Here is a 24,788-nt window from a genome sequence, read left to right as displayed (position 1 = left end):
ACATGTGGTGAGGAACATAAAGTTTTATGAGGCCCCAGAAGTCTCTTTTTTGGATGACCCCTATAGAGGAGGTGCCACTGTTTAAAAGCTCACTGGAGAACTTACGAGTCTTCTGTCTATGAGCTGTTCCCTGTATGCTTTGGGTTAGGTTTTCTGTCTCTTTCTGTTTTCCTTGTTTTTTTTTTCCCTGTAGATTTATCCACAATGTTGAAATGGACACTTCTAAGGATGATGTTATTGCTCTGGATGACCAAAGTAACACTTCAGGGTGGCACAGGTAAGGATGCTTGATGAGAAAACAATGCTCATAATTACTTAAAATCTGTGTGGATTTGATTGTTGTTTTGCTTTGAGTGTCTGTTACAGAATTACAGGAGTTTTTCCCTTAAGTTATTGAGAAACAAATTAGGTTTATGGCCTGTTCTTGGTGTAGAACTAATTAGTATAAAGACTTCTGAGATGCTACCAGAAAAATATTTCCAATTTATCCAGAAATGACCAGAGAAAGGCATTTCACATTGAATGTTGTAGCTTAAGGCATGTATGGACACATTATGGATGATTTGTGATAGTAGCAGTAAGTAAAAAAAAAAAAAAAAAAAAAAAAAAAAAATGTAGTTTTTTTTTTTTTTTTTCTGGATTGTCATTTTGTAAGTGCTGGTGGTAACCAGCATCATAAACGGTTACAGTGTTTCTCAAGCATTTCATAAAGGTTTGTAGAAGTGAAAAGTCTTTACGAGCGTGTCACACCCACAAAAAAGAGACAAAAAAGCAGCTGTGGTTGCCAGAACTTTACTGTAAAAAAAATACGGTTGCAACGTTTTAAGTTTTTCAGATTAACCTAAATTAACTAAAAAAAAAACTGATATTTGATTAACTGAAATAATGTTAATATACTAAATTGATCAAATATATATATTTTAACCTTCATAATATACTGGCAAGTGGCAACCACCTTAAAAACACAGTGGGTAGAGAAAAAAAGGCACATGATGAATCAAAGTTCATCACAACTAGCTTTCCACAAGCTGAGGTCAATACTAAAATATAGAGGATGTGTAAGATGTTACATGAAACCCTAATGTGCATAACTGATAAGAGAAAAAAATAAGAGGAAACAGTTATTTCAATTACATGATTTCAGTCACATGATCATTATTTTATTTTTTTTAAAGTACAAAATTGATCACAGGATTTGATCCATATCAGGTCCTGGAAAACATTTGTACTGCTCTCGAGGGTTTGATTGATTAAAAACAATCCTTATGTTGTTTGAATTTGGTTAAGAAATTCATAAGATTTAATAATTCAGTAAAATAACCTGTAAAATAAACTTGTAATTTTGATGCGGGTTTAGCGCTGCATTTTAGGAGTTATAAAAGGAATAATTTACCCAAAAATTACATTTTAAAGTCATTTACTCACCATCAAGTTGTTCCAAACCTGTATGAATTTCTTTTTTCTGCTAAATGAAAAAATATATATTTTGAAGAATATGGGTAAACTCATCAGTTGATGGGCCCCATTGACTTCCATAGTATTATTATTTTTTTCCATAAGGAAGTCAATGGGGTCCATCAACTTTTATTACCAGCATTCTTTAAAATATCTTTGTTTGTGTTCAGCAGAAGAAAGAAACTCGTACAGGTTTGGAACAACTTGAGGGTGAGTAAATGACAGAATTTCCATTTTTGGGTAAACTATCTTTAAACCCTGCTCAGCTATTGAGGTGTTAATCCCACATTGCGGTGCCAAACTTGTACAGCGTGAAACAATGCTGTGTCCGAATGTTATGGCTTATGGCTATAGCACCAAACACCCAATTATGTGCCTCATACTCCTGTGCTTTGGACAGTAACAGAAACACTGTGTGTTGTATAAAAAGTCATTTAAGTGATTGAGGGGGAAAATGTCAAATGGTGGGGAAACATCAATTAGAGTGAAGATTTTACCTTTATTTATAAAGTCTATTCAGAAAAAAAAAACTTGTTAGTACAGTCGGCAATATATAATATGAAGATTACTTACAGAATCCTATAAATTCATACATAACTTTTGATTCTCAGCTCTGTTTAAATTTTAAATTTAAATTTAAACACATGGTTTTAATTGACTTTTGATGATTTAAAAAAAAAAGCAAATCATTTACTTTATTTTTTTATTTTATGTACTTATACAAGATTTTTCATTAAACTTTTTATTTTCATTAAACATTTTTTTTTTTATAATCAGAATTTGCCCGCAGAATTAAACATCCAAAATCTGTTTTGCATTTCAATTCCTGAAACTTCTTAATATTTTGTGAAACATTATTTTCTTAACATCAAAGCAAAGTGAATGAGTTTCCCCTGCAATGCCTGAATCTAACATCTCCCTGTGAGAATATAATTGTATTACTTGCACAAAATTGCTCAATTTATTCTCTTGCCCCTGCTGTCTCCAGGAACTGCCTGTTCCCCCATGTGTCTAAGATATTTAGACAACAGTATACTGTAAGATGCAGCAGTTATATTAGTTCACGTTACCTGTGAAAATAGTTAAGGGAAAGAGTTTCATAATAGATCCATTATTAACTTCAAATGACAAAAGTATAGTATAAAGCAATTTATCGATATACTATGGTTTTATATAGCAATGATACTGTATTCAACAGAATATGTGACATGTCTGTATACATTCTAAACCAACAATAGAGCTTCCATAAATGTCAGCGCTATTTGTTTGCTGACATTTAATTTTTGTATTTAATTTTTTGTATTTTTTTTTTTTGTGGTTCTTTAAGTTCAATTAAATATTGTACAGTACATTGTCATGTCAAAGGATAACCTCCTGTACATTTTTTATTTTTTTATTTTTTTTATTTAAGGGTACCAACCTCAAAAACCAAATGGCGGTGCAGTACAAATGTCACCAGGAGGTAATATCAATCTTTCTATGTTGATGTACAGTAAACCACAGATTCAATGCATAGCCATTTCCGTTAGTCATTCTGAATAATCCAAGTCTGTGAAATTATCATGCAATTTTTAACATGATTTTCTGGTATTGCAACTATAATGTGATAACCCACTAAATCTGTATTTTCAGGTTATGGTGTGGGTCCAAATAGCAACTCTGCAAATATGAAAGGAAATGGTAAGCAAGAACAGAATTTATACTAATATACTTGGTTTTTGATCTTTTGTGAATAAATATACCATAACATATAAAATGTGATGAGATGAATCAGTTAAGGTTTTATTCACAAGTTTTGTTTTATTTAGCTTGGTTTGCTGAAATATTTTATATTTAGCATATCTATTTGTGTGCATGTACAGCAGTTTTGATATACTTATGTACATTTGGACATTTTATTTTGTTGATTATTTTGGATTCTCTGGGATGGATGGATGGATGGATGGATGATGGATGGATGGATGGATGGATGTTTATTTAAATGTTTTCTTTTTATTATTAGGTTATCCTGTAAACAAAGGTACAGGTAAGCCCAAACCAAGAAATGCAGTATGTGATATGTAATGTACAATATAATGTGAATCAGTTCTGAAATTTGAATAAATCATCATACATCTGTCTGTTGTCTTTTAGGTTCTTATGGAAGTGCACAAAATAAGCCTGGATATGGAGGTCATCCCCCATATGGTAGCTTTTTCTTTTGCTTGTACTGTAGCATAAGAACATAATCAGGTTTTCCTTTTTTAACATATATTTTTCAATTGTTATAAGTTGGAACAGGCATGGGAATGGTGTGTGCGTGCGTGTGTGTGTATGTGTGTGTACTTTTACAAATATTTTTGTGAGGACCTGTTTAAAATCAGAGGAACTATTTTGTGAGTTTGAGTTTTAAACCGTGTGTGTGAAAAAACAGAGTAATGCAATATTGTAACACATTACTTTTAAAAGTAACTTTCCCCAACATTGTTTAAAGGCCTGTTTGAGGGTCAAGACTTGGTTTTAGGGATAAGGTTATACTTATGTTAAGGGTAGATTTAGAGTGAGGGTTCATGTTAGGTGCTTTGTTGTACTTTGTAGGGTTAGGAGCTAGAGATTGCATTGTGTCAACGAGTGTGTGTGTGTGTGAGAGAAACTCTAATTGCACTACATTCCTGTCATTTATTGTTACAGGTAATGGGAATGGGAACGGCTACCGAGCACCGTCTTATGGGGGTGAGTTTAATCTCAAGAGTCAATGCGTTAGGTTTGTGCATACAGATTGTGCAAATGTACCCATTAAGAATGTGTACAAACACCATTGTGTTTTGTTTCAGCATATACAACTGTTGTCATTGTGTGTTTACTTTCATTAAAAAGTCTGTTTAATATTGTCTGAAGGCTACAGCAATTTAATGGGCACTCATCCCCAAAAAGGAGCTGGTCTAGGTAAGTCTTATCTTAATATTCTCTTAAAGATTAGGTCACCCTGCAAGGTCTTATGTTTTACTTGCTTTCTTCTGTGGAACACATGGTATATTTCTGAGTAATTTAGAAGACTGTGGTCAGTTTTGGGGTTAATATCAAGAACCAAATAAGCTACACCACCAATATTTTGTCAAATGAAGTACATTTGTACATACCAACCAAATAGTTCTACAATGTTAATATGTGAAAATGTTTTTTTCATAAGTGGAAGTAAAATGTATTGATCACAGGGATGGTTGTAAGAGAGTATGGAGTGCTGGGGTCCATGTGTGAGAATAGCATATTATTTTTACATTACCTTAATTAGGCAGTATGAGAAGAACCATTTTTCTCTTTGGCAGGTAACACTTTAGCAACAATCCTTTTACCACATTAGTATTTACACTGTTTGCATTATGAATGTTTTGTTAACTGTTTTCTAGGTTTAATTGTGTAATTGTTTTTCACCTCACTTTCTGCAGGATACACCAATGGTGGGGCGACCAAGACACAAAGCAAACAAGGTAAAATTTTATTTTGTCAACTTCCTTTTCTGTAATCAACTATATAATGTGTCTGTAACTGAGGTAACCGTAGAACCTCTAAACTGATTTGGGATTGGTTTTGTTTAGGACATGGAGGATATCCTAATGGAGGTGCAGCTAACCAACCTAATACAGGTGATTATATTGGATGTTTAAATAGATTTGATTCTACAGTGTTATTATTACAGTGTGGAGAGTACTAAAATCTGATAAGAACTCAGAATATTAAACAAGTATAAAAGTATTTTTCACTAATAGGCTCTTCTCTTCAATGAACAGGGTATCCCAATGGTGGAGCCAAGGGACCTAAACCAGGTAAACGTTGTGCACATTTAGATTAAGGTAACACTTTACAGTAAGGTTTCACATTAGTTAACATGAACAAACTATAAAAAATACTTAGTTAATTTCAGCATTCACTAATACAATTGTAAAATCAAAAGTTTAATCTGTTAACATAAGTCAGTGCACTGTGAAACAACATGAACATTTTTAATAACTAAAATTTAACAAAGGTTAATAAATGCTGTAAAAATCTATTACTCCATTTTAGTTCATGTTTGTTAATTTATTTACTAATGTTAACAAACAAGACCTATTGTAAATTGTTACCTAGATTAATAATCTATATTACCGGTGGAGGAGTTTTAGGGGATAAAGCACTAAAGGTCTGTTTTGTAAACTGAGGTAACTGGAGAACCTCTAAACTGATTTGAGATTGGTTTTCTTCAGGAAATGGAGGATATCCTAATGGAGGTGCAGCTAACCAACCTAATACAGGTAATACACTGGATGTCACCAGCTCTAGTGCAATTATTACAGTGTGGAAAATACTCAATTCTGAAAAGAACTAAGGATATTACTCTGGTTTATAGTATTTTTATTTGTATTCTAATAAACTATTTTTGTGTATGTGTAATGCGTTTTTTTTTTTTTTTGTCTGATTTTTCTATATCATTTGAATCTTATGTGTGTTGGGTCTGCTTCAAAGGATATGGAGCTAAAGCTGGACCCTCAAATGGACAAGGATCCAAGCCTAATGGTAAATAGCATGTGATTATTACTATAAAACAGTTTTTGTCTCTAAATTCAAGTTGGATAAGTCGTGTTCAAAGCCAGTGTAAAATATATTATATCTGCACACCATTAGTTTGACTGCACATAAATTTTATTTCTTTATAATATACTAACTGTAGTTTAGAACCATTTAGATTACTACTCTGTATTATTGGTAGAGAAGATGTTTATTAGGGAATAAAGCACTAAAGGTCTGTATTGTAAACTGGGGTAACTGGAGAACCTCTAAACTGATTTGGGATTGGTTTTCTTCAGGAAATGGAGGATATCCTAATGGAGGTGCAGCTAACCAACCTAATACAGGTAATACACTGGATGTCACCAGCTCTAGTGCAATTGTTACAGTGTGGAAAATACTGAATTCTGAAAAGAACTGAGGATATTACACTGGTTTAAAGTTATTTTCTCTAATTAGGCTCTTCTCTTCAAAATATGGGGTATCCTAATGGTGGAACCAAGGGACCTAAACCAGGTAAACTATTTTTGTGTATGTGTAATATGTATTTTGTGTTTGTTTTTTTTGTTTTTTTCTATTATTATTTTTCCATATCATGTGAATCTTATGTATGTCTGGTCTGCTTCAAAGGATACGGAGCTAAAGCTGGACCCTCAAATGGACAAGGAGCCAATCCTAATGGTAAATAGCATGACATTAATTACTATTACAAAACAGTTTTTGGCTCTAAATTCCAGTTGGATGATCTGCATTCCAAGCCACTGTCATATATATCCGCACACATTTAGTTTGACTGCACATTAGTTTAATTTCTTTATAATAGACCAACTGTAGTTTTGCCACATTTAGATTAATAAACTGTATTAGTGGTGAAGAAGTTGTTTATTATGGGCAAAGCACTAAAGTTCTGTATTGTAAACTGAGGTAACTGGAGAACCTCTAAACTAATTTGAGATTGTTTTTCTTCAGGATATGGAGGATATCCAAATGGAGGTGCAGCTAACCAACCTAATACAGGTAATACACAGTAATAATTGCACGAGAGCTGGTGACATCCAGTGTGAAAAGCACTGAATTCTGAAAAGAACTGAAGATCTTACACTGGTTTAAAGTTTTTTTTTTTTTTATTATTATTCTAATTAGGCTCTTTTCTTCAAAATATGGGGTATCCTAATGGTGGAACCAAGGGACCTAAGCCAGGTAAACTAAGTTTATGTGCAGTGCCTATATTGTGCATTTTTTTCCTTTGTCTGGTTTTTCCATAACATTTGAATCTTATGTGTGTGGTCTGCTTCAAAGGATATGTTGCTAAAGCTGGACCTTCAACTGGACAAGGAGCCAAGCCTAATGGTAAATAACGTGTGATTATTATTACTATTATAAAACATAGGTTTTAGCTATAAATTTCAGTTGGATAAGTCACATTCAAAGCCACTGTAAAATATGATATACAAACACCTTTGATTGCACATTCATTTAGTTCTTTATCAATAAACCAACTGTAGTGTAGCCCCATTTAGATTAATAATGTATATTATTAGTGGAGGAATTGTTTATTAGGGGATAAAGCACTAAATGTCTGTATTGTAAACTTGAGGTAACTGGAGAACCTCTAAACTGATTTAGGATTGGTTTTGTTCAGGAAATGGAGGATATCCTAATGGAGGTGCAGCTAACCAACCTAATACAGGTAATACACTGGATGTCACCAGCCGTTACAGTATTCTCTGACACACACAGGTTGAAGATCCAAACACAGCCTTTATTTAGGGTTATCCACAGTCATAATTCATAAACAGGCACAGGGTGCAAAACAAGGTTCAAGAAACACGAACAAACAAGGTAATCCAAATAACAGGCAAAATATCAACACCATGAAACCAAGAACCAGGAAAGAACGCTCCGAATTGTAGTTGAAACCCAAACAAAACTTTGCAACGAATGAGTGGAAACACAGGGCTTATAAAGGCAGAGCTAAACAAGGTAATCACACACAGCTGAACAGAATCACACATAATGAGCCAGGCAATGGGTACTGGGAAATGGAGTTCATGATGAGGTAGCAAAGGAGACAGAAGAGAACACCAGCTCTAGTACAGTTATTACAGTGGAAAATGCTGAATTCTGAAAGGAACTAAGGACATTACACTGGTTTAAAGTACTTTTCTCTAATTAGGCTCTTTTCTTCAAAATATGGGATATCCCACTGGTGGAACCAAGGGACCTAAACCAGGTAAACTATTTTTGTGTTTTAATGCGTATTTTTTTGTCTGATTTTTCCGTATCGTTTGTATCTTATGTGTTTTGGGTCTGCTTCAAAGGATATGGTGCTATAGCTGGACCCTCAAATGGACAAGGAGCCAAGCCTAACGGTAAATAGCATATGATTTTTACTATTATAAAAGTTTTTGGCTCTAAAATTCCAGTTGGACAAGCCACATTCAAAGCCAATGTAAAATATGATATACAAACACTTTTGATTGCACAGTAATTGAATTGTTTATCAATAAACCAACTGTAGTGTAGCCCCATTTACATTAATAATGTATGTTTTTGGTGGAAGAATTGTTTATTAGGGGACAAAGCACTAAAGGCCTGTATTGTAAACTGCGGTAACTGGAGAACCTCTAAACTGATTTGGGATTGGTTTTCTTCAGGAAATGGAGGATATCCTGATGGAGGTGCAGCTAACCAACCTAATACAGGTAATACACTGGATGTCACCAACTCAAGTGCAATTTTTACAGTGTGGAAAATACTGAATTCTGAAAAGAACTGAGGAAATTACACTTGTTTAAAGTTATTTTCTCTAATTAGGCTCTTCTCTTCAAAATATAGGGTATCCCAATGGTGGAACCAAGGGACCTAAACCAGGTAAACTATTTTTCTGTATGTGTAATCCGTATTTTGTGTATTTTTTATTTGTTTTCCTTTGTCTGATTTTTACTTATCATTTTGAATTTTATATGTGTTGGGTCTGCTTCAAAGGATACGGAGCTAAAGCTGGACTCTCAAATGGACAAGGAGCCAAGCCTAATGGTAAATAGCATGACATTATTACTATTACAAAACAGTTTTGGCTCTAAATTCCAGTTGGATAAGCTGCATTCAAAGCCACTGTAAAATATGATATCCACACACATTTAGTATGATTGCACATTAGTTAAATGTCTTTATAATACACCAACTCTAGTTTAGCCCCATTTAGATGAATAATCTGTATTATTGGTGAAGAAGTTGTTTATTAGGAGGTAAAGCACTAAAGGTCTGTATTGTAAACTGAGGTAACTGGAGAACCTCAACTAATCTGAGATTTGTTTTTCTTCAGGATATGGAGGATATCCAAATGGAGGTGCAGCTTATCAACCTAATACAGGTAATACACTGGATGTCACCAGCTCTAGTGCAATTATTACAGTGTGGAAAATACTGAATTCTGAAAAGAACTGAGGATATTACACTGGTTTAAAGTTATTTTCTCTAATTAGGCTCTTCTCTTCAAAATATGGGATATACCAATGGTGGAACCAAGGGACCTAAACCAGGTAAACTATTTTTGTGTGTGTAATGCGCATGTTGTTGTTTTTATTTTATTTTTTTGTCTGATTTTTTCCATATCATTTGAATCTTATGTGTGTGGTTTGCTTCAAAGGATATGGAGCTAAAGCTGGACCTTCAACTGGACAAGGAGCCAAGCATAATGGTAAATAGCATGTGATTATTACTATTATAAAACCGTTTTGGGCTCTAAATTCCAGTTGGATAAGCCACATTCAAAGCCACTATAGAATATGATATTCAAACACATTTAATTGCACATTAATTTAATTCTTTATTAATAAACAAACTGTAGTGTAGCCCCATTTAGATTAATAATGTATATTATTGATGGAGGATTTGTTTATTAGGGGATAAAGCACTAAAGGTCCGTTTTGTAAACTGAGGTAACTGGAGAACCTCTAAACTGATTTAGGATTGGTTTTGTTCAGGAAATGGAGAATATACTAATGGAGGTGCAGCTAAACAACCTAATACAGGTAATACACTGGATGTCACCAGCCGTTACAGTATTCTCTGACACACACAGGTTGAAGATTCGAACACAGCTTTTATTTAGGGTAATCCATAGTCATAATTCATAAACAGGCACAGGATCAAAAACGTGCAAACAATCCAAACATAAAACAAGGTCCAAGAAACACAGGCAAACAAGGTAATCCAAAGAACAGGCAAGACTTGCAGTGAATGAGTGGAAACACAGGGCTTATAAAGGCAGAGTTAAACAAGGTTATCACACACAGCTGAACATAATCATGCATAATGAGCCAGGCAATGGGTACTGGGAAATGTTCATGATGAGGTAGCAAAGGAGATTGAAGATGACACCAGCTCTAGTACAATTATTACAGTGGAAAATGCTGAATTCTGAAAGGAACTAAGGACATTACACTGGTTTAAAGTACTTTTCTCTAATTAGGCTCTTCTCTTCAAAATATAGGGTATCCCAATGGTGGAACCAAGGGACCTAAACCAGGTAAACTATTTTTGTGTGTGTAATGCGTATGTTGTGTATTTTTTCCCCTCTGTCTGATTTGTACATGTCATTTGAATCGTATGTGTTTGGGTCTACTTCAAAGGATATGGAGCTAAAACTGGACCCTCAAATGGACAAGGAGCCAAGCCTAATGGTAAATAGCATGACAATGGGTCTCATTCACTAATAACTGCGTAGATTATTTCGTATTAGTACACACAGGAGAACTTCTCATGAAAAATCTTTGCCTAATTCACAACACGTTCATACAAGCATGAATTTGTTCTTAATATCGTTCTGATGTTAGTAAATTTGGAGTAGCTACTCTAAATGAGCAGCTGTGTTTACAAGGTCAGTCATTTGCATAAAACAAGCCCAAACCATCTCCATAAGGGATTTCTGCACATGCTTTCCTAATAGCCTTTCGTCGCTCTAGTCAAACTTGCCGCTGTTTGCTGACGAGCTCTCGCCCGATCTCGAGCAATGCCTAGTGGGCCATTCTCATGAGTTCTCACAATAAACACCTTTTAACACATGCGTATATCTGCGTTATTCAGATTTAATAATTTTATTATATAATTTTATAAATGGACTATATAATACAATTAATGCAACATACTTCAAGTTCAATATAATTATAGTCATGTTAGGATGATATATAACTTAACACGATTATAAGGCCGTACAAAGTATTTTTTGTGTATGTGTGGTTTCAGTTCCTATGTTTTTTCATAAATTTAGAATACATTTTATTACGAAATTTTTGGTGAATCGTGATTTGTTCTTAAAATTGTTTGTACGCACATTTCACGCACAAATTAGTGTGTACGCACACTTAGTGAATCAGAACAAATATTACTATTATAAAACCGTTTTTGACTAAGTTCCAGTTGGATAAGCCGTGTTCAAGGCCACTGTAAAATATATGATATCAGCACACCTTTAGTTTGACTACACATTAATAGAATTTCTTTATAATACACCAACTGTGGTTTAGCCCCATTTAGATTAATAATCTGTTTTATTGGTGAAGTTGTTTATTAGAGGTAAAGCACTAAATCTGTATTGTAAACTGAGGTAACTGCGAAACTCTAAACTGATTTGAGATTGGTTTTCTTCAGGAAATGGAGGATATCCTAATGGAGGTGCAGCTAACCAACCTAATACAGGTAATACACTGGATGTCACCAACTCTTGTGCAATTATTACAGTGTGGAAAATACTCAATTCTGAAAAGATCTGAGGATATTACACTGGTTTAAAGTATTTGTTTCTAATTAGGAATACCTCTTCAATATGCTGGGTATCCCAATGGTGGAACCAAGGGACCTAAACCAGGTAAACGCGTATTGTATGTGTTATGTATGTAGTATATATTTATTTTTCCTCTGTCTGATTTTTCCGTATCATTTTAATCTTATGCGTGTTACGTCTGCTTCAAAGGATATGGAGCTAAAGCTGGACCCTCAAATGTACAAGGAGCCAAGCCTAATGGTATGTAGCATGACATTATTACTATTATAACACACATTTTTTGGCTCTAAAATCAGGTTGGATAAGCCATGTTTAAAGACACTGTAAAATATATATTTGCACACCTTTAGTTTGATTGCATATTAATTGAATTCTTTAATGAACCAACTGTAGTGTTGCCCAATTTAGATGAATAATCAATATTATTATTGGTGTAGTTTGAGTAAAGCATTAAAGGTCTGTACTGTAAACTGAGGTAACTGGAGAACCTCTAAAATGATTTGAGATTTGGTTTTGTTCAGGATATGGAGGATATCCTAATGGAGGTGCAGCTTATCAACCGAATACAGGTAATACATTGGATGTCACCAGCTCTACCGTGTAATTATTATGATGTGGAAAATACTGAAATCTGAAAATAATGAGTATATTACACTGGTTTAAAGTACTTTTCTCTATCTAGGTTCTTCACTTCAAAATATGGGGTATCCCAATGGTGGAACCAAGGGACCTAAACCAGGTAACCACTTATTGTATGTTATGCATATAGTGTGCATTTCTTTTTCCTTTGCATGATTTTTCAGTATTATTTGAAATTGTTTGTGTGTGTGGTTTGCTTCAAAGGATATGGTGCTAAAGCTGGACTCTCAAATAGACAAGGAGCCAAGCATAATGGTAAATACCATGTGATTATGTGTGCTATGTGTGATTGGCTCTAAAATCTAGTTGGATAAGCTGTTTTAGAAGACTCTGTAAAATATGATATTGACACACCTTTGATTGCACATTGAATTATTTATTAATAAACCAACTGTAGTGTAGCCCCATTAATTATAATTAATAATGTATATTATTGGTGGAGGAATTGCTTATTAGGGGATAAAGCACTAAAGGTCTAAATTGTAAACTGAGGTAACTGGAGAACCTCTAAACTGATTTGGGATTGGTTTTCTTCAGGAAATGGAGGATATCCTAATGGAGGTGCAGCTAACCAACCTAATACAGGTAATACACTGGCTGACACCAGCTCTAGTGCAATTATTACAGTGTGGAAATACTTAATTCTGAAAGGAACTGAGCATATTACACTGGTTTAAAGTTATTTTCTCTAATTAGGCTCTTCTCTTCAAAATACAGGGTATCCCAATGGTGGGACAAAGGGACCTAAACCAGGTAAACTATTTGTGTGTCTGTGTAATGTGCATGCTGTTTTTTCTTCTTTCTTTCTTTTTTTTTTTTTGGTCGGATTTTTCCATTTCATTTGAATCTTATGTGTATGGTCTGCTTCAAAGGATATGGTGCTAAAGCTGGACCTTCAACTGGACAAGGAGCCAAGCCTAATGGTAAAGAGCATGTGATTATTACTATTATATGGTTTTTGGCTCTAAAATCTGGTTGGATAGGCTGCTTTTGAATCCACTGTAAAATATGAAATCAACCTCTAAACTGATTTGGGATTGGTATTCTTCAGGAAATGGAGGATATCTTAATGGAGGTGCAGCTAACCAACCTAATACAGGTAATAAAAAAGGTATGGTAGAGGAGCGCTTCCTGGACTCCAAAGTTTGGTTAAAATCAAGGTGCTCTTTGGATGGGAAACTAAATGCCACAAATCAAAAAGGAAAAAGGAACTCCAAGGCACTCTCAATTGCAAAAGTTAAAAAGCCTTTATTATTATGGCTTGGTCACATTAACCTTCTAAAAAACTCCAACGCGTTTCGGCTACATGCCTTCTTCTGGGAGTTGGTACAGGTAATACACTGGATGTCACCAGCTCTTGTGCAATTATTACAGTGTGGATAATGCTGATTTCTGAAAAGAACTGAGGATATTACACTTGTTTAAAATATTTTTCTCTAATTAGGCTCTTCTCTTCAAAATATGGGGTATCCCAATGGTGGAACCAAGGGACCTAAACAAGGTAAAAAATAATAATATAATAAAAAAAGGTTGTGTAATGCGTGTATTTCTTTTTCCTTTGTCTGATTTTTCTGTATTATTTGAAATCTTATGTTTGTTGAATCTGCTTCAAAGGATATGGAGCTAAAGCTGGACCCTCAAATGGGTTCCAAGGAGCCAAGCCTAATGGTAAATAGCATGACATCATTACTATTATAAAATTATATTTGTTGGCTCTAAAATCAGGTTGGATAAGCCATGTTCAGATCCACTGTAAAATATGTGATATCCGTGCATTAAGTGAATTCTTTATTTATAAACCAATTGTAGTGTAGTCCCATTTAGATTAATAATTTATATTATTTAAGTTTTTATTAGGGGTAATGCACTATAGGTATGTAGACACATGTTTTTTTTATATTCTACCTTTTTAAAACCATATTCAACATATTTCAGTGTATTGAATATTAGGGCCAGTTTTTAACAAACTCACTCTACATCGTCAAATGTAAAACCTTCAGTTATAACATACATATCTTGTGATCTATAGGTTATGGTGTTCCTGGCTATATGTCAAAAGGACCTTATAAAGCAGCTAATTCAGGTAAAATCATGATTATTTGAAGTACATTTTATTTACTTCCTCCACATGACATGAATAGAAGTTCTGTCATTTAGAAATGCATGTTATGTATGTTATTGTAAATGTAAATTTGTAGTAAAATTGCTTTGGCTTCTAGGTTATATGCCTGTGACAACTGGAAAACAAGGACCTAAAGGGGAGATCTTAAGCCCTGAGGGACAAAGTCATCTCCCAGTAACATCTAACACCAAGGGCTTTTTACCACTTTCTGGACGTGAGCCAAATACAGGATTACTTCCAGAACAAACTAAAGACCTTCCACCAGTTCTACAACAAACAAAGGGACAAAATCTTCATCCACAGGGCAAAGCCCCCAGCTCTATGGCACCTTGGCCTGCTCCAAAGCCATTTATGCAAGGTCCCGGTTCATATAAACCTAGTAAAGCTTATAAACCAAAACCAGTTGCAACAGTAGTCCCTCAATCAGTTTCTGCAGAATCAGCTCCCATTCCTCAAACATCACAGACAGTTGCACTAGAGGGGGAACAAGTCCTTTCACAGGAACAAAACATAAGTCCAGTGTTACCACAAGACAGTATTTCTTCACAGGCGCCTCTAGTGCCAGAATCAGCTCCAGAGATGCAACAATCCAAGATTCAGTCAAACAAGCCTGTGCCTCAAATGAAGAATCCAATGACAAATCCTGGTAAACTTTTAAAGTTTCTGATTAAAATCTTATATGATATCCTGAAACCACATAACAGCTTGAAGCTACACCACTTCTGCAACATTTAACTAATTCACAACCATAAAGATATTTCCTATAACTGTATAAAATTCCCTTATTCCCTCTTTCTCTACTTTTCTGCATCAATTCACTTCTGCTCTAGCTTTTGTACTAATCCTGTTTATTCATTAATCCAGTTCACCTGACAATTTGTTCTGCAAATGTTGTTCACTTATGAATTATTTGTGTTATTGCAGATAAATTGTGATTTAATGTAAATGTTATCTCAAAATGGCTTATGGATGTCCTATAACTATCAGCACTTACCTTCTGCTGTCAACTTGAACGTCAACTTCAACTAATATTTGTGGGATATTGTTGTAAACTTTGGTGCTAAACTCTACTTTGGCACTACACATAGATTTTAGAACCATTAAATGTTTCTACATTGGATTGATAGCCTTCAAAAACTTTTAATAAGTCAATTTCACAATGAAAAAAAAAAGTAGGCTGAATTTTTATGTTCTGATTTAATCAGTCCATTTGGTAACAAGAAAATAGTTGGGCATTTTGATCCCTACTAGATATCTTGAAGATGGTTGTGATGCAAAGAATATTGTTCAGTCATTGATTATCATAAATTCAAACTATCTATTGTACAAATTGTTCATAAATGCATTCTTATGCATTTATAAGAAATGTAGGGCATACATATTTACCCTCCACCACCCAAAAGTATTAACAGATCTTTAACAACTTAACTAGACATATTTAATAAAACCCTGAATTTTCAACCTGATCTCACGGGAAAACTTTACGAGGTGGTGATTTTGTATAATGTGAATCATACAAAAACAATGTTATTAGAAAAAAGTAAGCATGAAGGTCCGTCCCCAACTCCTAAAAATACGCATTACTTTAGCGTAGCGCATCGTATGAAAATGTACGAACGAGATTGTATGAATTCATACGAATTAGCCACATTCGGCAAACCGTAACATTTTTTAAATTGGGTTTTGAATTTCTTTTGGAATCATTCTCCTAACAATTTGCTTTGTAATACATTATGCATGTATTACAATTCTGATAGTGATATCAGGGCATCTTAACTGGATAAGTAAATTTAGTTTATTGATAACTTGTTTGTTTTCTACAGAAATCACTGGTCTAGGACAACCAAATGGACAGGTGCAGGGAGCTATACCTTCAAAGCCTGGTAAATCCTAAATAATAATCCATTGATATAACATAAAATCACATTAAATTAGCTGGGCTCTTATAACCCCAAACTACATTTGGATCAATAAAAAACTATTTAATTGTTGAAATATATATATTTTGTTTTAGATTGTGGACCTGGAGGACAACCTAATGGACAATGGGTCAAACTTCCAAGTACTGGTGAACTCTCATTTTTCTCTCACTTGTTTATTGTCATATAAATTATTAAAATCTTAATGTTTTAAAGACACCATTCAATAAAAATAAGAGATTTTGTTGTCCATTTTAGTCCATGTCAGTTTGCTTTGACTTCTAAACAGTTGTGAAGACCAAGCAAAAAATAAGCATTCAATCTAAAACTAAAATGTGGTTTTCAGGGTATCCAAATGAAAAAGGAGAAGTGGCATCACAACCAGGTGCATTAAATTCCATATAAACATTAATTATCCATCTAACCATAACAGCATTTTTAACCACTTTGGATAAAAATATTTTACTAGGCTTTGGAGCAGGAATGGGTGGTTATCCAGCTCATGGTATGAATAATGGCTACAAAGCAGGTAAAGCATTACAAAACACATTTTATTGTAATTATTATCACTTATTAGTTGGCTTCATCTTTGCTGTTTGCTTGTCTAAAATTATGAAAAATTTGGCCCTCATGTTGCCGTCTTTACAGGTTATGGAGGCTATGGAAACAAATTGAAAAATCCAGGTTGGAATATTTCCTACTTTATGGATATTTCAAATATATATTTAACATGGACAGAATTCACATACTCATTAATTAAATATATGCTTTAGTCCTTGGGTGTCAATAGTCTGGGCCTTTTTAGTGCAATACCTTATCCTACAACGAAATAAACAATGAAGAGATATCAATAAATATAAATTTAGATATTAATGCTTTTAATTTTTGCTTAAATAAATAAATAAATAGGTCTCGGTTTCAAAACTTTGAGAATTTTTATGTACACACCAAGTAAAATTACAACCGTATCTCTGTGAATAATTACAGTACTTTCTTTACCCTTGTGACTCATTGTAGTTCTGCTTACTTATATAGTAGACACTGTTTTTTTTTTAAGTGAAACAGTATGCCATATGCTACGATAAACGTTTCACACAGTAGTATCCTACATTTCACAAGACCTGTTTAATTGAATTTGTGTGTGATAGTTTTTTGCCCTCTTGTTTTCTGTGCTAGATATTTAGAAGCAACAGTTTGATTCTATATTCATTAATATTTACTCTTTTCTGTTACTCTGATAGCTGGACCACAAAGTGAGCAACCAACAGGATTTAAGGGAAAATCTCAAGCGAAATATGGTTAGTTTGAGAAAAGTCCTATCAGCTCTTATTTAAACGACTCGTCAAAAATGCTGCACACTTACTTTTACTCAGTTTTCATAAGCAAGGTCGTTTTTTTTTACAGGAATTGGCGGACTTCCATTTGGTGGTTTCCCCAATGGATATCAAACAAACCCCTCTGGACAATATGGTATGCTGTCTTTATAATATTTGAGTTAGTTTTGACCCTAACTGTAATCCTGAATGGACACATGGATTTATGTGCATCTTTCTCATAGGTAATGATGGTCAGCGCTATGGAGCCAAACCCTACAATCCTAAAGCGTTTGGAAAATACGGTGAAGATTAGATGCTTTGATATTCCTTTACACTTTTTCATAATTGTTTGTATGCATTTATCAGTTGATAGGTAATTTGTAACATTGCACTACAGATTGTGGTAGAAATTCACATTTACTTTAATAAAAAAAATGATTTGTGATAAAACACATTTAGTTGTGAAATATTTAAATTTTTCAAAATGTATGTTTAAAAATGTTATTCTTTAAGATCTCTACTTCAAGTCAATATTTGATAGAACAGCTGACATGACAACTGGGAACCCTTGCATCTCAAAACATATATAATGCTGTTAAATACATATAATTCTGTTCTCTGACCCCAAAATAGGACATGGTAGTTTACCTTACAACTCTCAACCTTTACTTCCTGAATCTGTTGCCAAGTCCCCTGGTAAATATGGTAAGTTTATAAAGAATTTTGTCTGATCATACAGTACATCTTTTTTTGAAGATGTTGTGAAATATAAGTTTCTGTATTTTCAGATTTTGGAGGGTTACCCCACAATGGCCAGCCACTTGGATATGGTAGTGAAAAATACTTTGGCAAATCTAGTGACTCTTATTTTTTTTTCCAACTTATATTGTCTTATTTCTACAAATTATGATAGTGAGTATGTTTTACTGTAATTCTCTCTCAGGACAAAAGGGTCTTCAATATGGTGGTCAGCCACTCGATCTCAGGCCTGATGCTGTGTCTGGAAAATATGGTGAAGGTGAGTTATTTTTTTATAGATAATGAAATGACAAATGTCATAATATTACTGTACTGATAGGCATGTCCATCCTCTCTACTCTCTGTAGGTTCTCCAGAATCCCTGTATAATCCAGAAACACTCAGTTTTGGGGGCGATGCTAACTATGGTGTGATTTTTAACTTACTTATTGATACTCTAGTTTAAAGATCCTCTTCATCATTGTGAATTGTCAAACGGCATTCAGTTAGGCTAACGAGAAAGTAATAATTGTTTTGTACTTACCCTTGGTAAAATCGCTGTATGTCTTACAGGTAATCCAGCAGTGTCATATGAACTCCTTGGCCCAGTGACTGATGGCCAGTCTGTTGATGGTACGTTCATCTCCTATTTATTTAGTACACTATTTATTAATCAAGCAAGAACTATTGAAATACTCTGTTGTAATTCCATAGGTTAAATGAAGAAAATGTTAAATGAAGAGATTATCATTTGAATTTAAACTCAAAGTTTTAATGCTATCGTTTAATCCTCTTTTTTTTTTCTTTTTTTTTCTTTCTTTTTTTTCCAGAAAACAGAAGCCTGGAGGCTTTGCATCAAGGTCCTGAGATTGACGGACAGAAATCCATTGACCAATATGGTTAGTTGTATTTTGAGATATTAAGATATCTATCTTCATTTAAGTTAGGCTGTGTTTACACAGGTATTTTTTTACTCAGGATAATGTTTAACGTGTAAACAGAGAAATTTGCATTTAATTCTGTTTTTTTTTTCTTATCTGTTCTGAGCCACATGCAAATACATATCTGATATCTGGACATCTGACCTACTGCTAAACACGTATTTACGATTCCCATTGGAATTCCAAGCCACCGCAAGGCGAGGGAAACATTTACCCACAAAGATAACTTTTCTTACTCTCATATTATGATGTAGACATGCCTGATGTGCTCACACAAAAACGCAGCTTCTTTTGAGGTGAAAATTTTATATATAGGTAAGATTGCAAACACACAAACATTCAGAGGCACAGAACCTTATTTTGAGCTGCAGCCCTGTGAATTTTATAAATAAAATAGTTTCGCTACTGAAAGCTACATTACATTTTTTAGCAACAAGGTGAAAACTTTGCTGTTTTGGAAATAATTCAACTTGACTATAGAGACGCTGCACAAACACACTAATTCCCACACAGTCTCTTTCTCAAATTTAAATAAATGTAATCTTCCTGCACTTTATTTTACTTTAGAATTCCAACCCATAGATAAAATAACAAATAGAATTACTGTTACTTTTATTTACTAAATATAACTACTGTAATTCGTATCTGTTCAGTCAAATTTTGAGCTGTAAACACCAATAACTGCTTTAAATTATCCATGCAAGTGATCATGGTAAGCGGAATCACAGTTTTTTGGTATAGCTGTTCATACTGTTGTTTTAAATGTGGCCAATATCAGATTCCAGTGTGAAGAGATTGTGGTCCTGAACTGACATGTATGCGCAAAAGAACGATAAAAAGACTTCACACAGCAGGAAGTGAACATGGAGGACATTAAAGTAAGCGATTACGCGTTTATTTATTGTGCGATTTGCCACGGAACCCAGCGAATTTATGCGCAGGCAATATAAAAAAAAACTAGTACTGGGCAACGATTAATTGCGATTAATCGCATCCAAAATAAAAGTTTGTTTACATAATATATGTGTGTGTACTGTATATAATTATTTTTTATATATAAATACACATGCATGTATATATTTAAGAAAAATGTGTTATTTATATATAAAATATTTAGATTTATATATAATATAAATGTATATATACAGTATATGCATGCAAATATCTCTTAAATATATACATGCATATGTGTGTATACAAAATATTATACACAGTACACACACATATATTATGTAAACACAAACTTTAATTTTGGATGTGATTAATCGTTGCCCAGCACTTTTGCTTGGAGAGCGGTCATGTAATACTTGTGAGCTCTGACACCTCACTGTCCTTCACTTGACTAACTTTCGCAGCTGTCTTGATAACTTCGGGTAGCTATGTAAAATCTTTGAAGTGACTCCCATGTGTGCAGAATTGTGACGAATGTTGATGTCTAAATCTAATTCAGACTGAGGTCACATTGCAAAACATCAGACCTGTATCGGACTTAGGACCACACGTGGAAGTGGCCCAAATCAGAATCGAAAAGATCAGATTCCATGTGGTTTGTGCTGTTCACACTGTCATGACAAAACCAGATCTAAGTCACATATGAGCAAAAAAAAACTTCTCACTGCAAGCCTTATGGCTATTTCACACAGAATATTATGTTGCTGTTAAAAATGAGAGAAGTGAGCAGTGGTATGGGGAAAAACCGCAAGGTCACGAGATGTCTTAATACTTGAACTTATTTTAACTTGAGCACAGCGTTTTTAGAACACTGTGTCATGCGTGAGATGCAAAGCGCAACAGTCAAACACATCTTTCTAGCGCATGTTTACATAGAAAAATAATGGAAAAGTGGTGCAGTGGAATGGAACTGGTCATGTTACTGAACTGAACCACATGCACAAAAGAACACTAACAAAGACAGCTCGCAACAAGCTGGAAGAAATATGGAAGAAAACATGGAGGCCACTGAAGGACACAGACAAGGATGAGGAGAAATAGAGCAAAGTTTTTCTCGTATAGTTTTCCCTCATGTTTCGAGCATATTTATGAGTATAACAGCTCACTGTGCCTCCAATGATTAAATTTGCTGCCGTCTACCATATTCACACATTAATTCTGTGTGTTTGTGCTTGATTCAGGAGATGGAGAGGTTCCACCCCATCCTGATGCTCCAGAAGCTGAAGATGCAAATGCACAATCCATCGAGAAATATGGTACAAGCATTTTTTGACACTATGTATATCTACCAGACTGAGGTGTGTAAATCTGCATATAAACATCTCTCACCCTCTGTTCAAGGAACTGGGGATTATACAAATGGAAGAGTACAACCAGAAGGTAAAAGTAATGTTCAAAACTCTGCTTCTCTGAATGTTTTAAATCCTGTATTTACAGATACATTTTATATATCTGTAAGTAAATATCTATATAATTGCAGGATAATTTATTATAATTTATTAATGGTGCCGACCAGGGTCAGAAATGAACTTTTCCATTAAGGGCAATATTTCCCCCCCGGAATTGATTTCCAGTGACGTTTTTTACCTTTAAGCCAATTTTTAAAATTACCTAATTAAATGTATCTGTGTTGTCTTTTTCAAATACAAAAATTTAACTAATTACTTCAATCAACCATAATACTGTTATTATTAGCATCAACAAAAGCCATCTTTACACTGCAAAGGTGGAACTAAGGCTGCATCTGACAGCATTTATTTTATGTACACTGTTTAATGCTGCTCAAAGGTGGCATACATTTATTTACACAACAATTGCATAAATAAAAATCCTACATAAATTATAAAATAAAATAAAAACTCATTAGGTAAGGCTGCAATATTATGAAAAATCATTATTGTTGAGAATTGCTCTTGAGATTGTAATAATAACTATTAATTTTGATTGATCGAATACATACAAATTTGTGTTTGAGGAAATGGCACATCATACTTTGGCTACACAGACACGAAACAAGCGAAGAACCGTTTATGAATTGGTGTTGCGAACTGCTCTGATACTCGGGTGTAACTAGGGTTGCAAAGGGGCAGAATTTCCGGTAAATTTCCATGGGAAGTTAAGCTGGGGAATTTTGGAAATATTCATTACCACGGCAACCGCTTGCGCTTCCACTCTGAAAGTAACTGTACACATAAGAGACGGATAGATACATTATTTAAGGTTATTTCTATTCGTTAGAATATTGATATATGAACTTGTTGTCAAGTAAGCCCCGTTGCTAGCATGTGCGTCTCTCTAAACTTTCAGTGTGCTGCACTGCTCTAGTTGACTTCTGCACCTTCCCCCCTGATATTTGTCAAAGAAACATTAAGAAAGACCAAGAGGGTCTCAGTCTCACGCACGCTGCACGTGAGTTAACCACGCCTACTTATTTACATGTTGCGGTATACACAGAATAAAAAAATCTGTTACGGTTGACATTTTCTTCCGCGGTAACGATATATACCGTCAAGCCCTACTTATGTGGTAAATAAAGTTATGCTAGCTTATTTAGCATCTAACTTATCAGCTTGCTATCTACTAGATGAATACATTTGTGATATTTGCAATTTAAACATTTAATAAATATTTTTCCCCATAATATCATCAAAACTTACTTCACTTTGTTTAGTCCACAGGCTCAAATGTGTGCCTTCAATAGTCTTGTGCTTTGGGCTTCTGTGCATGTGATGGAGGCATGCACAGTGCCAGTAGGGGGTGTGGTCTCAATAGCCATGCAGTAAGCAGTGTGATTGAGGAATGTCATGGATATTCAAGTGTATTTGAATGGCATCTGTTTGTTTTAGTCAAGATTATGCTAAAATATACTTTCCTCAACTATATTTAAGTTCCCTATGAAGAGCCAACCTTCAACTTTGAAAATTCCCAGTTTATTCCCATTTATTCCCATAAATTCCTGTTAATTCCCTTAAATTCCCATGGAAAGTTTCCTCCTTTGAAAATTCCCAGAATTTTGCAACCCTAGGTGTAACACATACAAGACTTTGCAAAGTAAGAGTGAATACACATGGCTCAAATAGACAGAGCTGACCAGATAATGAAACAGGTGGAAGTAATTAAACCACAATGAGTCCAGGCAATGGATTATGGGAAATGTAGTTCATGATGAGAAAGCAGATGGAAGGAGTGTCCTCAGGTGAAGATCATGGGCACTCCAGCTGGTGGTTGTGAATTAGTTTATTGCTTATTACACATTAGAAAATCAATACTTCACATTGGTTATTTTAGTAGCATGAACAAAAGTTTATTCCCAGTTACAGAAAAAAAAAACTTTAAGTTGCTTTTATTATATAAAAACTATTATAATCACTAAGCTGTTTACACTGCTAAATGAATGTCTTACATATCTGCACTTTGTTGTGTATGATGAGAGAATTGGTGAGCGTGCAGAATTCAGCGCGCGCTGAACAAGAATGTTGTGAATAATCTAAACGCCTCTGTTTGGCTATTGCATTTATAAAATCAACAGAATGTGATTGGTTATAATGCACAATGCTGCAAAATGATTTCACTTGAATCGCAACAGTCGTAATTGATTGACTTGAATTGTAGAGGGGCATTTTTGCCACTTAATCTTGAATTTGTGTGGCATTTTTGTCCCAAAATATCTGACCCTGCTGCTGTTGAACTATCGTCCCATATATTCTTCCATTTCAAATATATCGAGAGAGAACTTAAATCCAACCTTTCCATTGTGTCTTTCTTGACTGTCCTGCAGTTGTCTCATTCCCTGGTGTTCCCACTGTGGGTCCCGCTCCTCACATCCCTGCTGTCACCTCATTAGACGCCACCCTTTCACTGGACGGCTCCTCAACGGTCCCAGTCTCTGTGCCTGATGTGTACGCTGTTCCTGTTTCACCCATAATCCCTCAGCCTGAGCTGCCCACTCTAATGCTGCAGCCCGCACCACCACAACAGATCCACATCCAGCAGCACCTCAAGTTCCACATCCAGCCCAATGGCGACTCCCAGACAGGTAAGGTGCTAATAAGTGGGGGTGAGCTATCAAGATAATGGTGTGATCCTTTTGAGTAAGGGCATGTTTGTTTTGGTGATTTCAAATTTCAACAGGTTTCTTAGTAATCGCTTGCTGCTATATTTAGCCATATTTTTAAACTTTGTGCATTTAAAAGTTGCTTCTTTTTAACAGGAAAGGAAGGCAAATACAAATTGAGTGGATTCTTTGGAAATAAATACCAAGGTAAGGGTAATGTTGTATACATTTAACATTAATAAAACCTAAAATAATAATATATTATTATTATAATTATTTTATATATGAATAATAATAATGTGGCTGTTTTTCTAACCCATACCTCCCTTTTTTTCTTAGGATAA

At 34.5% G+C, this 24,788-nt stretch overlaps 1 protein-coding gene across 1 annotated transcript; it reads left to right on the top strand.

The window, feature by feature from the left end:
- Positions 1-204: 204 nt before the first annotated feature.
- On the top strand, positions 205-24,788 carry cmn (calymmin; the record flags this gene model as incomplete). Its single annotated transcript, XM_081391954.1, has 47 exons — positions 205-277; positions 2,867-2,917; positions 3,088-3,135; positions 4,126-4,167; positions 4,333-4,380; positions 4,881-4,922; positions 5,031-5,078; positions 7,120-7,176; positions 7,276-7,326; positions 7,619-7,666; positions 8,153-8,209; positions 8,298-8,348; positions 8,634-8,681; positions 8,794-8,850; positions 8,965-9,015; positions 9,305-9,352; positions 9,465-9,521; positions 9,629-9,679; positions 10,454-10,510; positions 12,286-12,333; positions 12,447-12,503; positions 12,608-12,658; positions 12,941-12,988; positions 13,100-13,156; positions 13,276-13,326; positions 13,848-13,904; positions 14,018-14,071; positions 14,433-14,486; positions 14,623-15,171; positions 16,349-16,408; positions 16,540-16,593; positions 16,914-16,973; positions 17,093-17,128; positions 17,686-17,742; positions 17,849-17,914; positions 18,003-18,062; positions 18,394-18,465; positions 18,704-18,778; positions 18,867-18,926; positions 19,072-19,131; positions 19,329-19,397; positions 21,572-21,646; positions 21,732-21,770; positions 22,716-22,799; positions 24,169-24,426; positions 24,601-24,651; positions 24,784-24,788. The coding sequence occupies 47 exons, from the start codon at positions 205-207 to the stop codon at positions 24,786-24,788; spliced, it is 3,252 nt and encodes a 1,083-aa protein (XP_081248080.1).

This window comes from Scardinius erythrophthalmus (genome assembly GCF_964197995.2).
Source record: "Scardinius erythrophthalmus genome assembly, chromosome: 18".
NCBI lineage: Eukaryota > Metazoa > Chordata > Actinopteri > Cypriniformes > Leuciscidae > Scardinius > Scardinius erythrophthalmus.
This window is presented reverse-complemented; position numbering and strand designations above follow the sequence as displayed.